Raw genomic sequence first — 15,239 nt, 5'->3', positions numbered from 1 at the left:
CGCAGAAAACTTTCAGGTCCAGCGGAGCACTTGGGTGGTTCCCGTGGAAAGCAGAGGATTCTTGGTCCGAACCTCAGCGTTCGTGAGGAAAAGTCTCTGATCAGAATCAGATGCACAGCGCTTTTGAGTTAAAAAGGATTCAATCGCTTCTTAACTTTTAACTGCCTGGGCTGCAGTCGTGACGTCACTTCTAATGCAAGTAAACCGGTTGTAACTCAGGTTGAGTTTAAAGATCGCGCGACTCTAGAGTTTACCTTTGCCAAGGGTAAGAAAGTTTAATCGCGCTGAGTGATGGATCTTGCAAGAAAGAAGACGTCTTTTTGGGTGGAGAGCGCCTCTTTATACGTCCAGATTCATCGGAAGCCAGACGTGAGAGACAAAGATGGTGGAGCTTCCGCTTGGATTTATGCGTGCATGGCAGACTGACGTAGGTGATCCCGCCCACGCGTGACGTAGGTCACACGGAAGTTGCCTGGGAATTGTAGTTCTGACACAAGATGGCGGCATGATACCTACATATGTTTTTGAACAACAGTACATGGCGCTCTCTGGACAGTTCTTCATCTGTTTTGTTGCCATTTTTAATTATATTGGGAAATCTGAAGAACAGTTTCTCTTTGTCACAAGTAGCATTATTACCACAATTATATCCCACACACAAAGTAGGCACTGTATTTCTTCAAAGGCAAAGAAATCAAAAGAAAATCTTTGCAGCAGCTCATACATGAAGCACTGGCTCCTGTTTGTTGTTTATCATCCAACATGGTGAACTTCCAGGTTGGGACGTTAAACGTGATGTCAAGTTTGCACACGAAGAATACAAAGCATTGTGAAAATACAGATAATTAGGTCAGGTAAGCATCACCGCTTACCACAGGTGGTCAGATCCTGAACCATTGGTCTGTTGGTTGAGTGTGGCTATAGCCCATGTAGCCGGCTAACGGTAAAGTAACCAAACACCCCATGACTGATGCCACTGATGCACATATATTTCTGACCGATCCACATGCATTGGTTCACCTACTGTGTAACCACAACTTTTAACTCACATGTAGATCACCATCAAAATGCCTCATTTTCATCAATAACCCATCGCAAAGCATTGCGAGCTGTCATGTGACTGTAGCTTAATGAGGTGGATGTGATGTCAGATGCAACCCTGTACCCTACTACGAGTAAAAAAAATAACTTCAACTTGAAAAAAAAAATAATGGCCCACTAGATGGTACTTCGTGGCCCATTGCCCAGTGGTTGAGAAACACTGTACTAGTGCATCTCAAAAAATTTAAATATTGTGAAAAAGTTCATTTTTTGTAATTTAATTCAAAAAGGTAAACTTTCATATGTTCTATATTCATTACATGTAAAGTGAATTATTTCAAGCCTTTTTTGTTTAATTTTAATGATTATGGCTTATAGCTTATGAAAATCAGAAATCCAGTATTTATTAGAATATTTCCTAAGATCAATCAAAAAAGGACTGACAATACAGAAATGTCCAACTTCTGAAAAGTATGTTCATTTATACACTCAATACTTGGTTGGGTCTACTTTATTATGAATTACTGCATCAATGCCACATGGCATGGAGACGATCAGCTTGTGTCACTGCTGAGGTGTTACTGAAGCCCAGGTTGCTTTGATAGCGGTCTCCAGCTTGTCTGTATTTTTGGGTCAGGTGTTTCTCATCTTCCTCTTGACAATATCCCATAGATTCTCTATCGGGTTTAGGTCAGGCGAGTTGGCTGACTAATCAAGCACAGTAATATCATGGTCAGCAAACCATTTGGTAGTAGTTTTGGCACTGTGAGCAGGTGCTAAGTCCTGCTGGAAAAGGAAATTTGCATCTCCATAAAGCCTGTCAGCAGATGGAAGCATGAAGTGCTCTAAATTCTCCTGATTGACAGCTGCATTGACTTTGGACTTGATAAAACACAGTGGACCAACACCAGCAGATGACATGGCACCCCAAATCATCACAGACTGCAGAAACTTCACACTGGACTTCAAACACCTTGGATTCTGTGCCTCTCCACTCTTCCTTCAGACTCTAGGACCCTGATTTCCAAATGAAATGCAAAATTTTCTTTCATCTGAAAAGAGGACTTTGAACCACTGAGCGACAGTCCAGTTCTTTCCCTCCTTAGCCCAGGTAAGACGCGTTTGACATTGTTTCTGGTTCAGGAGTGGCAGTTGTAGCTCCTTTCCTGAAGACATCTGTAGGAGGAGTCTCTTTATTGACTGACACCAGCCTCGGTCCGCTCCTTGTGAAGCTCTCCCAAGTTCTCGAATCAACTTTTCTTGACAATCCTCTCCAGGCTGTGGTTATCCCTGCTGCTTGTGCAGCTTTTTCAGCCAGTCTTTTCAGCAATGACCTTCTGTGGCTTACCCTCCTTGTGGAGGGTATTGATGATCATCTTCTGGACAATTGTCAAGTCAGCAGTCTTCCCCATGATTGTGGTTGTGTGTACTGAACTAGACAGAGAGGTACACGGTACTTATACTGTCAAACTTGAAATGGAACATTCTAATATGTTGAGTTTTTTTGTGCTGTAGGCCATAATCTCATCTCATTATCTCTAGCCGCTTTATCCTTCTACAGGGTCGCAGGCAAGCTGGAGCCTATCCCAGCTGACTACGGGCAAGAGGCAGGGTACACCCTGGACAAGTCGCCAGGTCATCACAGGGCTGACACATAGACACAGACAACCATTCACACTCACATTCACACCTACGGTCAATTTAGAGTCACCAGTTAACCTAACCTGCATGTCTTTGGACTGTGGGGGAAACCGGAGCACCCGGAGGAAACCCACGCGGACACGGGGAGAACATGCAAACTCCACACAGAAAGGCCCTCGCCGACCCCGGGGCTCGAACCCAGGACCTTCTTGCTGTGAGGCGACAGCGCTAACCACTACACCACCGTGCCGCCCTAGGCCATAAATATCAAAATTAAAATATAAAAATGTTTGAAACATTTTAGTTTACATGTAATGAGTCGGCGGCACGGTGGTGCAGTGGTTAGCGCTGTCGCCTTACAGCAAGAAGGTCCTGGGTTCGAGCCCCGTGGCTGGCGAGGGCCTTTCTGTGTGGAGTTTGCATGTTCTCCCCGTGTCCGCGTGGGTTTCCTCCGGGTGCTCCGGTTTCCCCCACAGTCCAAAGACATGCAGGTTAGGTTAACTGGTGACTCTAAATTGACTGTAGGTGTGAATGTGAGTGTGAATGGTTGTCTGTGTCTATGTGTCAGCCCTGTGATGACCTGGCGACTTGTCCAGGGTGTACCCCGCCTTTCGCCCGTAGTCAGCTGGGATAGGCTCCAGCTTGCCTGCGACCCTGTAGAAGGATAAAGCGGCTAGAGATAATGAGATGAGATGTAATGAGTCCAGAATATATTATATTTTCACTTTCTCAAATAACTGATAGTTCAATATTTTCTTTTTCTAATTGTTTGAGATGCACTAGTGTGTGTGTGAGTCTCGTATGTTAAAACACAAAATAAGCTTGAATATTTTTATTTCACTGAAAGAACAATAGATGAAGCAACAGTATAGAACAATAACAAGGAACGATACTTAAGAAATGAACACAATATTTTAAATCTTTTACAAATGTGTGAACACACACAAGCAACCAAATTAAGGATAATGTATCCTGAAAAAAATTATCTAATATGTTCTCAAATTAAAATCAACAGGAGACCCAATAACAAGGCTAGTGCCTATATGATTAAGTTAGACAATTCAAAAATGGTTAATCAATTAAGCAAATATTTTTTCAGTGGCTTTTTTCTTTTTCTTGTCTAAACTGGCAATGGTAGTCCAACCAGCATCCCGCATCCTCTTCATAGCTGCCAGTTTTAATGCTGCTCCAGGAGATTTATAAACAGCAGAACTCTGTACCTGTAAATAAACAACATTGTAACACTGCAACATTATTTGATCACTTACATATATAAAACAGTTATTTAGTGTCAAGTTGACTATAAGCCATGTTTAGCGAGATTGAGTGGAATAGCTGTTTTATTCTTTCCACAGTCACGGGATTTTGAGAAACAGAGCATTTTTATTTTTTGCAAATTTGATAAATAAAAACTTTATCCAAAACATCTAACAAATTAATTTCTGCTTAGAATGTAAACAAACGGGTGAAATGACAGTAGCAATTTGTGAAAAATGCACCACTCACTGTTTCCCTCTGCCAGTAAAGCCTGAATTGAACCCTTCTTTTCCTAACTCAAAACTTTTCTTTTTGACTCTTTTGGCATGATGAATAGATCTTTTTGTATTCCAATTAAATTTAAGGTACTACTAGCACTGTTTTTGCCATCCAAACTGGTCCTATTGCAAGAGGATAGTGATGACCGCAGCAGTGGTTTTTATACATTTCCTCGGTAAATAAGATTTGGTTCAGGTGATCACCTAATCAGTACCTCATGAAATGGCTGCCATACATAGAGATGCCAATTTAAGAAAAAATTGAGGCAGCCTCCTCATTTTTTCCAGAGCTCTGTGTGTGTGTGTGTGTGTGTGTGTGTGTGTGAGAGAGAGAGAGAGATATTCCAAACCTTCTTGAATAAGCCCAGGCATTCTGTTCCAGAGTCTTTTGTTTCCTTGTTAATGACTGTAGAGAAACTCTGTCAAAACGATAGATAGATAGATAGATAGATAGATAGATAGATAGATAGATAGATAGATAGATAGATAGATACGAAACATTCATTTTTCTTTTAAAACACACAAGGGTTCTAAGAGCAAAGGTACATTAAGCAGCATGACAGAATAATTTACCAGTACATCATTTTGGTCTGAGCTGTCAGATTTAGGATCCAGCTCCAGGGTGTTTGTCTTCCATGGTACTGATTTCTCTGCTGAAGGTGGTGTGCGTATTCTGAAAGACTGGAGCAGAGAATACATCATCACTTAATCATACTTTTTTACTTCAGGCAAAAATGAGTAGACATATGTACCCTTATGCGAGGTGTTGTTCCTGTTTTTGTTCCCAAAGTCCAAGATGGTGTTTGAAGACTGTCATCTAATCTCTGTCATTAAACATAATAAATATTATGTACCAGAAAAATCATAGCAACTCTACTAGATTAATCACCACAGTCAGTGTAAATAGTGAATAAATGCTAACAAAAGGTGTTGTTGGGTCTTTTCTGGATGGAGTTTCAGTTCCTGTCTTCTCTGAAAATGCAGGGGTTGATTTCTTGATGGGAGCAACAGCTGGTGTTTTAGTGCCTTTCTCATCAGAAGCAGTAGACAGCTGCCAATAAAATGTTAGTAATTTTCAAGTATTTGATGTTTCCAAAGTATTACAAAAGAATTAAATGAATGAAAAAATAACACCTTTTGAGTCTTGTCTTTTTCAAGAGATTTAATTTGCTTCTTTAAGGCCATCATTTCTTGTTCTAGATACTCCTGAAACAAGAAAAGTGATCAAATACATTTGTAAATAGGTCAAGCTTTATTTGGCCAGATATAATAAAAAATACAACTCATCAATTGTTATACTGCATTCAAAGTAAGATAAACCTCTTTCTTTTGGTGAATGTCCTTCTGAGATATCTGCATCTTCGTAAGTTCTTCCACTTGCTGCTGCAGGGTTTCCTGTAATATCCACACTATGCTTACAACTTTCTCTACAATTATATTTTAAATAAACAATACATAAACAAGACTTACCTTTTCCATTTTTATTTCACCAAGTTGTTGTTTTAATTGTACTTTTTCAACCTGCAGGTAGGATAGTTCCAGCTCCTAAAAAAGATGTATTTAAAATAATGTTTTCCACATAAATGCTTAGTAACAAGAGTAACATTCTGCAGACTTAATTATTGTAGCTCAAACAGAAACCACTTTTTCCCTTTCCTCCCTGGGATGTCTCATTATGCATTTCCAACAGCAGATGGCAGTGATCAGACAATGGTGCATGCTCTTTTTATTATGCTCTTTGGTCCTTTTATATCCAATCATGTAACCAATTAACCTGCTTCTTGTGGAATCTTCCAAAACGGTGTTACTTAAATATCCTATAAACTTTTCAGTCTTATTTTGCTTCTTTCCCAACTTTTTTGAGTGTGATGCAGGCATCAAATTCTAAGTTCATTTATATTTACAACATACAGCTAGACTGCATTTCCGCAGAGAAAATGCAGTGTGCTTGCTGAGCTGTAGCAGAACAGCTATCATGCTAGCATGCTAAAAGCTAGCATGCCAACATACTAACATGCTAAAAGCTAGCATGCCAACATACTAACATGCTAACAGCTAGCATACTAACATGCTAACAGCTAGCATGCTAACATGTTAACAAGCTAGCATGCTAAAAGCTAACATGCTAACAGCTAGCATACTAACATGCTAACAGTTAGCATACTAACATGCTAACATACTAACATGCTAACAGCTAGCATACTAGAGTGGAGGAGCTCCTTATGACATCATCACTCCAAAGTTCTACCCATTAATTTCAATGGCACGGAATTTTGCCAAAAAACGGGAATACCGAACGAACGACAAGGGGTAGTGCAACCATTTTAACAAGCACGCCATTCCAGATCGGGCCCTACGTTTCAGCATTGGAACGGTGTCTCTATCTCGAAAGCCCTAGGAGGAGTAGTGGATCCAAAAAACGGGTGAAACGGAATAATAATAATAAAACTTAAGAAGAACAATAGTGTGCTTTTGCAAGCACACTAATTAAGCTGGTCAGTAAAACTATTGAAAATCTTTTCTTTGTACTTTTGTCAGCTAAATAAAGGTTCACGTGAATTAACAAATCACAGATTTTTGTTTTTATTGCATTTTGGAAAATATCCCAACTTTTCTGGAAATGGGGTTTGTACATCATGAAATATAAATTATATACATAGTTTAATAGGCTGATATTCCTGACAAATATTTCTCAAAACATATTTTAAAGAAGGGAGTCAGCTTTTTATCAGGATAAGCTTTTTATTTAGCTTATATGTGAGCCAAGAGTACATCACAGTTTAGCTTTTGGTTGATGTTCATGGCTTTTATACAAATCTGAAAAAGAAAAAAGGAGAAGACACTAGAATAGCCAAAACCAAGCTATTTTTTATTTATGGGGTTTTGAGGCCATATTTCAAAAACAAGAAAAAACAGTGAATTACCAATGAAGTTTTATTAGCATTAACTTCAGCTTCTCGCATTCTTTTCTCATTCAGTTCTGCATCCTTCTCTTCCACCATTTGGTCATACTCATGCTACCAAGAAAGCCAAGAATAGTTTAAGTCATAAAATGACTTATAATTAGAATGACTACTGTAAGATGATTTATGAACATTGTGTTAATCATAATAAAATCAAATTCACCTTATGCTTTTCCATCAAAGCAACCATTTCAGCTATCTTCTGTTGGAATTTGATTTCAGTGTCTTCTTTGTCCTTTGTTGCTTCCAGTAATGTTTGCTTCCATTTCTGCACCTGTAAAAACCAAACTGGATTTCTAAAAAAGCAGCACTAAGCTTTTGCAGAATGGTTCCTCAAGTCACTCTATGTATTTGAGTTAAATGTACAACCGCAAATCAAAAAAAGTACGAACAGTATGTTGAAATTTAAATTTAAAACTAAAAACAATGATCTATAATTAATTTCTGACCTGTATTATACTTAAAACAAACCAAGAGCACATTATTTGATGTTTTACCTCATGAATTTTATTTATTTATTTTTTCCAAAACAAACAATTATTTCAGTTTTGATTTCTTGCAACACATTTCCTAAAATGTTGGGACATAAAGCATTTACCACTTTGTAATTGCCATTCCTTCTCACAACACTTAAAATATGTTTAGGGGCTGAATACACCAAATGATGAAATGTTTCTGGTGTTATTTTGTCCCATTATTCCTGCAAACAGGCCTTGCAGGTATGCAACAGTATGGGGTCGTTGTAGCCTGGGCCCGCCCATCCTAAGCGTGACGCAACACGAGGGCCTGTTGCGAGCTTAGTCTGGCCAGGCAAGCTATCTACAGCTCTTCCAAGCTCCCGAAAAATCTGGAGCCAATCAACTTTGAGCATCTCCAACGGCCCTGGGTAGAGGCGTGTTCAAGGCACTGACGTAGTAGAACTGCGACCGGAAGCCATAGATTGTTAACAGAATCTATGCCGGAAGCGCTTCATTCACTAGAAACATTACGAACATGGAGCAAGTTCTCATTAAAAACGGAGCAAAGAGCAGCCCTGGAGGTATTTATTGAAAGGAAGGATGTTTTCGCCTTGCTCCCGACCGGCTTCGGTAAGAGTTTAATCTACCAGTTAGCCCTGTCGCGTTACATACGTCAGAGGAAAGAGTGATGTGATTGGTTTAAGCTTCGTCACAGCCTTTTCTGGCTTCGACCAGTAGCAAACTGAGGCATTTCAGGGAGGTGGGTCAACCACGCACTTTGGGAAACGGTTGGGCTTAATATCTTTGCCAGACAAAATGCTCGCAGAGCTTTGAAGTCGCGTTAGCCAGACTAGGGTCGTTGATGTCATTTTTTGTTTCAAAATTCACCACACATTCTCTATTGGGGATAGAGGGGACAGGCACCCTCTTCTTCCACAGCCATGCCTTTGTAATGTGTGCAGAATGTGGTTTTACATTGTCTTGTTGAAATATCCCTGGAAAAGATGTTGTCATGAAGGCAGCATATGTTGCTCCAAAATCTCAATGTACTATTCTGCATTAATGCTGCCATCACCTTTGCCAAGGGCACTGACACAACCCCATCCCATGACAGATGTTGGCTTTTGGACTTATTGCTGGTAATAGTCTAGATGGTCCTTTTTGTCTTTGATCCAGAACCCACATCATCCATTTCTTACAAAAAAGACCTGGAATACTGTTTCATCTGACCACAATATATCTTTCCACTGTGTGATGGTCCAGTCCAGATGCCTCTGAGCCCCAAGAAGTTGATGGTGTTTCTGGACACAGTTAACATAAGGCACAGTTAACTTTTTGCACAGTCAAGTTTTAACTGGCATTTGTGGATGTAACTCCGTACTGTTGTGCTTGACAAAAGTTTTCCAAAGTAATCCTGAGCCTGTGTGGTTGTATCAGCTATAGATGAATGACAGTTCTTCATGCAGTGCTGTCTAAGGGACTGGAGATCATGGGTGTTCAGCTTAGGCTTGCATCCTTGCCCTTTATGCACTGAAATTCCTCCAGATTCCTTGAATTATTTAATGATCTATTTTGCTTTGATGTCACTTGCAAGTCAAGGATTAATGTGTTTATGTGTGTCTTTGAAATGGCCAGTAATGAGAGAGAGAGAGAGAGAGAGAGAGAGCAGAGTTCCCCAACACGTTTTTTTTGTGTGTGTGTGTGTGTGTGTGTGTGTGTGTGTGCATGCGCTAACGTGTGCGTGAAACCTAAAGTCACTGAAAAGTGAAAGAAAAGATAAATAAATAAACACACCTTCACCTGTCGCGGCGATCTCCCAATTCCTCATTACCCCAGCATACAAGCTGTTACAGTACAATACTAGTGTCCCATCAGTTTTACTTACTGAAGAAATTTGTAATCCTGGAGTATTTTTTCTTCAATTACTTAAATGTCAGTCACTATCACAGTTCATTGACTGAGTTAAAGCATCACGAACATAGACAATAATTTCTTCATTTGTTAGGGAAATGACAGAGATTACTGGTGTATCATTGTTAGTGTCCACCCACTGACTCGCTGTGTTTGCTAAATCTTCACTATTCAGTTTATTCATGTGTTTGCAAGTCACCGATGTCAGCAGTAATTTCATCCTTTTATCGATTCTTTGATCACCATTCTTGATAATTGTTAGTCATTGACACCTAAGTGAGGCTAGTTAAGCCTTTGTAAGCCTTTGTTTTATGGCATTAAAGGAACAGTCCACCGTATTTCCATAATGAAATATGCTCTTATCTGAATTGAGACGAGCTGCTCCGTACCTATCCGAGCTTTGCGCGACCTCCCAGTCAGTCAGACGCAGTCAGATGCGCTGTCACTCCTGTTAGCAATGTAGCTAGGCTCAGTATGGCCAACGGTATTTTTTGGGGCTGTAGTTTGATGCGACCAAACTCTTCCGCGTTTTTCCTGTTTATATAGGTTTATATGACCAGTGATATGAAACAAGTTCAGTTACACAAATTGAAACGTAGCGATTTTCTATGCTATGGAAAGTCTGCACTATAATGACAGGCGTACTAACACCTTCTGCGCGCTTCGGCAGCGCATTGATACGGAGCTCAGATATCAATGCGCTGCCGAAGCGCGCAGAAGGTGTTAGTACGCCTGTCATTATAGTGCGGACTTTCCATAGCATAGAAAATCACTACGTTTCAATTTGTGTAACTGAACTTGTTTCATATCACTGGTCATATAAACCTATGTAAACAGGAAAAACGCGGAAGAGTTTGGTCGCATCTAACTACAGCCCCCAAAAATACCGTTGGCCATACTGAGCCTAGCTACATTGCTAACAGGAGTGACAGCGCGTCTGACTGCGTCTGACTGACTGGGAGGTCACGCAAAGCTCAGATAGGTACGGAGCAGCTCGTCTCAATTCAGATAAGAGCATATTTCATTATGGAAATACGGTGGACTGTTCCTTTAACACGTTGTTAACTTGACTGCGGACATATTACTTATTGGCTTTTTCTTTGGGGGGGGAGGAATGCATGGTTCAGTGATTTTTTTATTTTTAAGACTCTGACTCATTGTCACTAAAGGCAGGGGACATGGACTTAGTTCGTGATATGCAAAAGTTCGTAGTAAAAGAGTTAATTACAGCCAGGTTGCAGTGTACACTATAGAGGGTGAAATATCCAAATGCCTTGCGATCTTTCTTTGAGGAACATTATTGAAATGTTTAAAAACAATTTTCTCATCCATTAGTTGACAAACTGGATATCCTCGGCCCATCTTTGGATACTGATTTTGTACCAAATCATGATTACAATCACCTATTGACATCACCTGTTTCAAATCACATCATTTTTAAATTGCTTTACCTCATTACTAGCCCTAAACTGCCCCATCCCAACTTTTTTTGGAATGTGTTGCAGGCCTGAAACACAGGAATTGACGTAGTTCAATGGGAGATGACCAGGCAAAACATGAAATATCTTGGATTCATACCGTGTGGAATGAAATACAAGTCAAATAAATTTCAAAATAACTGCTTTCTTTTTTTATTTGCATTTTCGATACCATCCCAACTTTTTCTTATTTGCGGTTGTATTAAACTACAGTCATCCTTCTATGGATCATCAATGTTTGGGAAAGAATATGAATTAGGACCTGAATATGAATAAGGAACTTTTAGTAAGTAAAAAGCAAAGACTTTCACCTCCAATGTAAGCTTAGCCTCAGATGCTGATTTGTTTTCCAGCTCAGAACATATTCTCTTGTATTCTTTCTCATGGTGGTGTTTCAGGCTTTGGGACTCTTCTTTTAATTTAGCTATCTTATATTATAATAAACATAAAAAACAATGGTATCAGTCAAATAAAGTGACTGAATAGAAGAAAATCTGCACATTTAAATTCTAAAAATTAATTTCTAAATGTTTAAAAACTTCAGCTTCATGCTGAAAATATGTTTCATTAATCGAACATCAATATTCTACATACTACTCTGTAAATTATACAGTACACATTACATCAGAAAAAAAAAATGTACTTCTTTCAGATTTTCATCCTGAGTCTTGGCTTTGGCCTCCAGTTTCATTTTTAGATTTGTTAACTGAAAAGAATCAGAACAGAGGTTGAAAAGTAAAATGTAAAATCCCATACTTAATAAGCAAACTCTTGTAGAAAGCAAGGATGACTGGCCCTAATGTTCTGTCTTTAGATTTAATGTCAAACAAATATGGTACAATGCAAGCTAATGCGGTCCAGATATAGAATAACAGTTAATTAGTTGACTGGTGATAGCTGTTTATTGTGTGTAGATAAACCAGTCTCTCATAAAACAGAAGGATGCTAGGACTGGGCCATTCTTATGGGGCTTATAGGTCACAGGAAAATTGTGCAGAGTTATTCTCTTTCTGGGCTGATAAGTGAAATGAATATGAATAAAGCAAGAAAGGTGCCCTTCAGAGAATTTAACAGATTAGAAGAGTTATAATTGTGCAATAAACAATGGAATTGTCCTTGCACTGTCTTACACTGCCACACTGTCTTACACATTTAGAGGACAAATAAATACATCTTCAGCACAAAAAAAAGATCACAAACAAACTTCATCATACCTGAATCATTTTAAGAAATAATAATCACTCACTACGGTCTCATTTCTTTTCGTGTCCTTGACTGACTGCTCACTTTTGTCTGTCGCTATGCACTGGAACCTCTTTTGTGTATAGACTTTATGTCGCTTGACCTGAGCTGGTGCATGACATTTGCATCACTAATTACCAGCACCGTACCTGGATCTTCAGGCCAGAACTGGCAGGATATTTGTATGTATAAGTCACATGCCAGATGAGATATATCAAACATCATCACTTCTCAACCTCAGGCACAACTTAGATGGAGTTCAAGCTTTTCTCTTGCTGAATAGGTAAGCCATTTATTTGTTCTCTAGACTGGTGGGAAGTTAGTGAATGATAGATGAGAGTCAGCTGTTTATGCTGTTAACTTTGCATCATAACCCAATTGAGAAGTTGATGAGCTAGACAGCTTATGGCAGCCAGCTACTGACTAATGGAGGTATTGGTCAGTTTCTGCATATTTTTCTATTTCAGATCTTGATTTATCAGACAAGAGTGAGTGATTTGAGCTCTCTGCTTACCTTCCGCATCATTTTATCCTCTGGTGAGAATAGTGTGCTAACATTACACAGTTTGTGTAAAATTTTTCTGACTTTTTTGATATACATTTATTAGATAAAAACATACAAAAAAAAAGTCAAAGAGAAACCCATGTAAAATGTTTTAGCTATATTTTAAATAGCTAGTTAGTAGGGTAGCTACGTCTAAGGCTATAATCACATTACAAGCTTATTTGCACAATTCTGGATCTTTTTTGCTCAGATGGGATCTATGTATCTTGATAGTTCACATTTGTAACCAAAAGTGAACCAACCTGGGGTGGGTTTCCCGAACGTCTCTTAACGCTAAGAGCATCTTTAACTGCCTCCTAAGAACCATCTTTAAGCTAACCTAGTTCTGCCGAACACAATTGTAGCCAAAGTAGTACTTTATTTTGCTCTTAAGTTACAAAGGACCTGGATTACTCTTTCACAGCAAAGAATGTCTTTAAGATCTCACTTGCAGCCAAATACACAGAATGCGCATGCGCCTCCAAGGGACTCTTCCAGTCAATGGACATAAACTGCTGTTGAATATGCCACCTGTATTCAATTCTTTTACACTGCAAGTACATGGAGTTAATTATTAAATAAATATACGCAAAACATCATGACTATATTTCAATATGTTATGGAATTATGTGTATTAAATGAAATATCGTAATGTCACATTGATATTGCCACATTTTAATCAAATTTAACTCCATTAGTAGGCAAGTGATTATCTTAGTGTCATAAATGAAACAAATTGCTGCTGCACTTGTAACTTTGTGTGTGTGAGTATATATATATATATATATATATATATATATATATATATATATATATACACACACACACACACACACACACACACACACAGTGGTGCTTGAAAGTTTGTGAACCCTTTAGAATTTTCTATATTTCTGCATAAATATGACCTAAAACATCATCAGATTGTCACACAAGTCCTAAAAGTAGACACAGAGAACCCAGTTAAACAAATATATTATACCTGGCCATTTATTTATTGAGGAAAATGATCCAATATTACATATCTGTCAGTGGCAAAAGTATGTGAACCTCTAGGATTAGCAGTTAATTTGAAGGTGAAATTAGAGTCAGGTGTTTTCAATCATTGGGATGACAAATCAGGTGTGAGTGGGCACCCTGTTTTATTTAAAGAACAGGGATCTATCAAAGTCTGATCTTCACAACACATGTTTGTGGAAGTGTATCGTGGCACGAACAAAGGAGATTTCTGAGGGCCTCAGAAAAGGCGTTGATGCTCATCAGGCTGGAAAAGATTACAAAACCATCTCTAAACAGTTTGGACTTCACCAGTCCACAGTCAGACAGATTGTGCACAAATGGAGGAAATTCAAGACCATTGTTACCCTCCCCAGGAGTGGTCGACCAACAAAGATCACTCCAAGAGCAAGGCGTGTAATAGTCGGCGAGGTCACAAAGGACCCCAGGGTAACTTCTAAGCAACTGAAGGCCTCTCTCACATTGGCTAATGTTAATGTTCATGAGTCCACCATCAGGAGAACACTGAACATCAATGGTGTGCATGGCAAGGTTGCAAAGAGAAAGCCACTGCTCTCCAAAAAGAACATTGCTGCTCGTCTGCAGTTTGCTAAAGATCACGTGGACAAACCAGAAGGCTATTGGAAAAATGTTTTGTGGACGGATGAGACCAAAATAGAACTTTTTGGTTATGTTTGGAGAAAGGAAAACACTGCATCTGTGAAACATGGTGGTAGTATCATGGCTTGGGCCTGTTTTGCTGCATCTGGGCCAGGACGGCTTGCCATCATTGATGGAACAATGAATTCTGAATTATACCAGTGAATTCTAAAGGAAACTGTCAGGACATCTGTCCATGAACTGAATCTCAAGAGAATTAGATTAGATAAAACTTTATTGATCCCTTTGGGCGGGTTCCCTCAGGGAAATTAAGAAGAGAAGGTGGGCCATGCAGCAAGACAATGACCCTAAGCACACAAGTCTTTCTACCAAAGAATGGTTAAAGAAGAATAAAGTTAATGTTTTGGAATGGCCTCACCTTAATCCAATCGAAATGTTGTGGAAGGACCTGAAGCGAGCAGTTCATGTGAGGAACCCCCCCCCAACATCCCAGAGTTGAAGTTGTTCTGTATGGAGGAATGGGCTAAAATTCCTCCAAGCTGGCGTGCAGGACTGATCAAGAGTTACCGGAAACGTTTAGTTGCAGTTATTGCTGCACAAGGGGGTCACCCCAGATACTGAAAGCAAAGGTTCACATACTTTTGCCACTCACAGATATGTAATATTGGATCATTTTCCTCAATAAATAAATGACCAAGTATAATATTTTCGTCTCATTTGTTTAACTGGGTTCTCTTTATCTACTTTTAGGACTTGTGTGAAAATCTGATGATGTTTTAGGTCATATTTATGCAGAAATATAGAAAATT

At 39.1% G+C, this 15,239-nt stretch overlaps 1 protein-coding gene across 1 annotated transcript in view; it reads right to left on the bottom strand.

The window, feature by feature from the left end:
* Positions 1-3,761: 3,761 nt before the first annotated feature.
* LOC132885129 (synaptonemal complex protein 1-like) overlaps positions 3,762-15,239 on the bottom strand; it is a 123,674-nt gene continuing 112,196 nt past the window's right edge. The window contains exons 22-33 of the mRNA XM_060919461.1: positions 11,671-11,733; positions 11,339-11,455; positions 7,344-7,454; positions 7,142-7,234; positions 5,688-5,762; positions 5,538-5,612; positions 5,352-5,423; positions 5,140-5,268; positions 4,970-5,041; positions 4,791-4,898; positions 4,568-4,636; positions 3,762-3,902 (exon numbers count right to left, since the gene is read on the bottom strand). Of these exons, the coding sequence (XP_060775444.1) occupies positions 3,762-3,902; positions 4,568-4,636; positions 4,791-4,898; positions 4,970-5,041; positions 5,140-5,268; positions 5,352-5,423; positions 5,538-5,612; positions 5,688-5,762; positions 7,142-7,234; positions 7,344-7,454; positions 11,339-11,455; positions 11,671-11,733 (1,125 nt within the window). The remainder of the gene's footprint in view (positions 3,903-4,567; positions 4,637-4,790; positions 4,899-4,969; positions 5,042-5,139; positions 5,269-5,351; positions 5,424-5,537; positions 5,613-5,687; positions 5,763-7,141; positions 7,235-7,343; positions 7,455-11,338; positions 11,456-11,670; positions 11,734-15,239) is intronic.

Source organism: Neoarius graeffei, chromosome 4 (genome assembly GCF_027579695.1).
Source record: "Neoarius graeffei isolate fNeoGra1 chromosome 4, fNeoGra1.pri, whole genome shotgun sequence".
NCBI lineage: Eukaryota > Metazoa > Chordata > Actinopteri > Siluriformes > Ariidae > Neoarius > Neoarius graeffei.
Note: the sequence above shows the minus strand (reverse complement) of the source record. Positions and strands in the feature narration are given on the sequence as shown.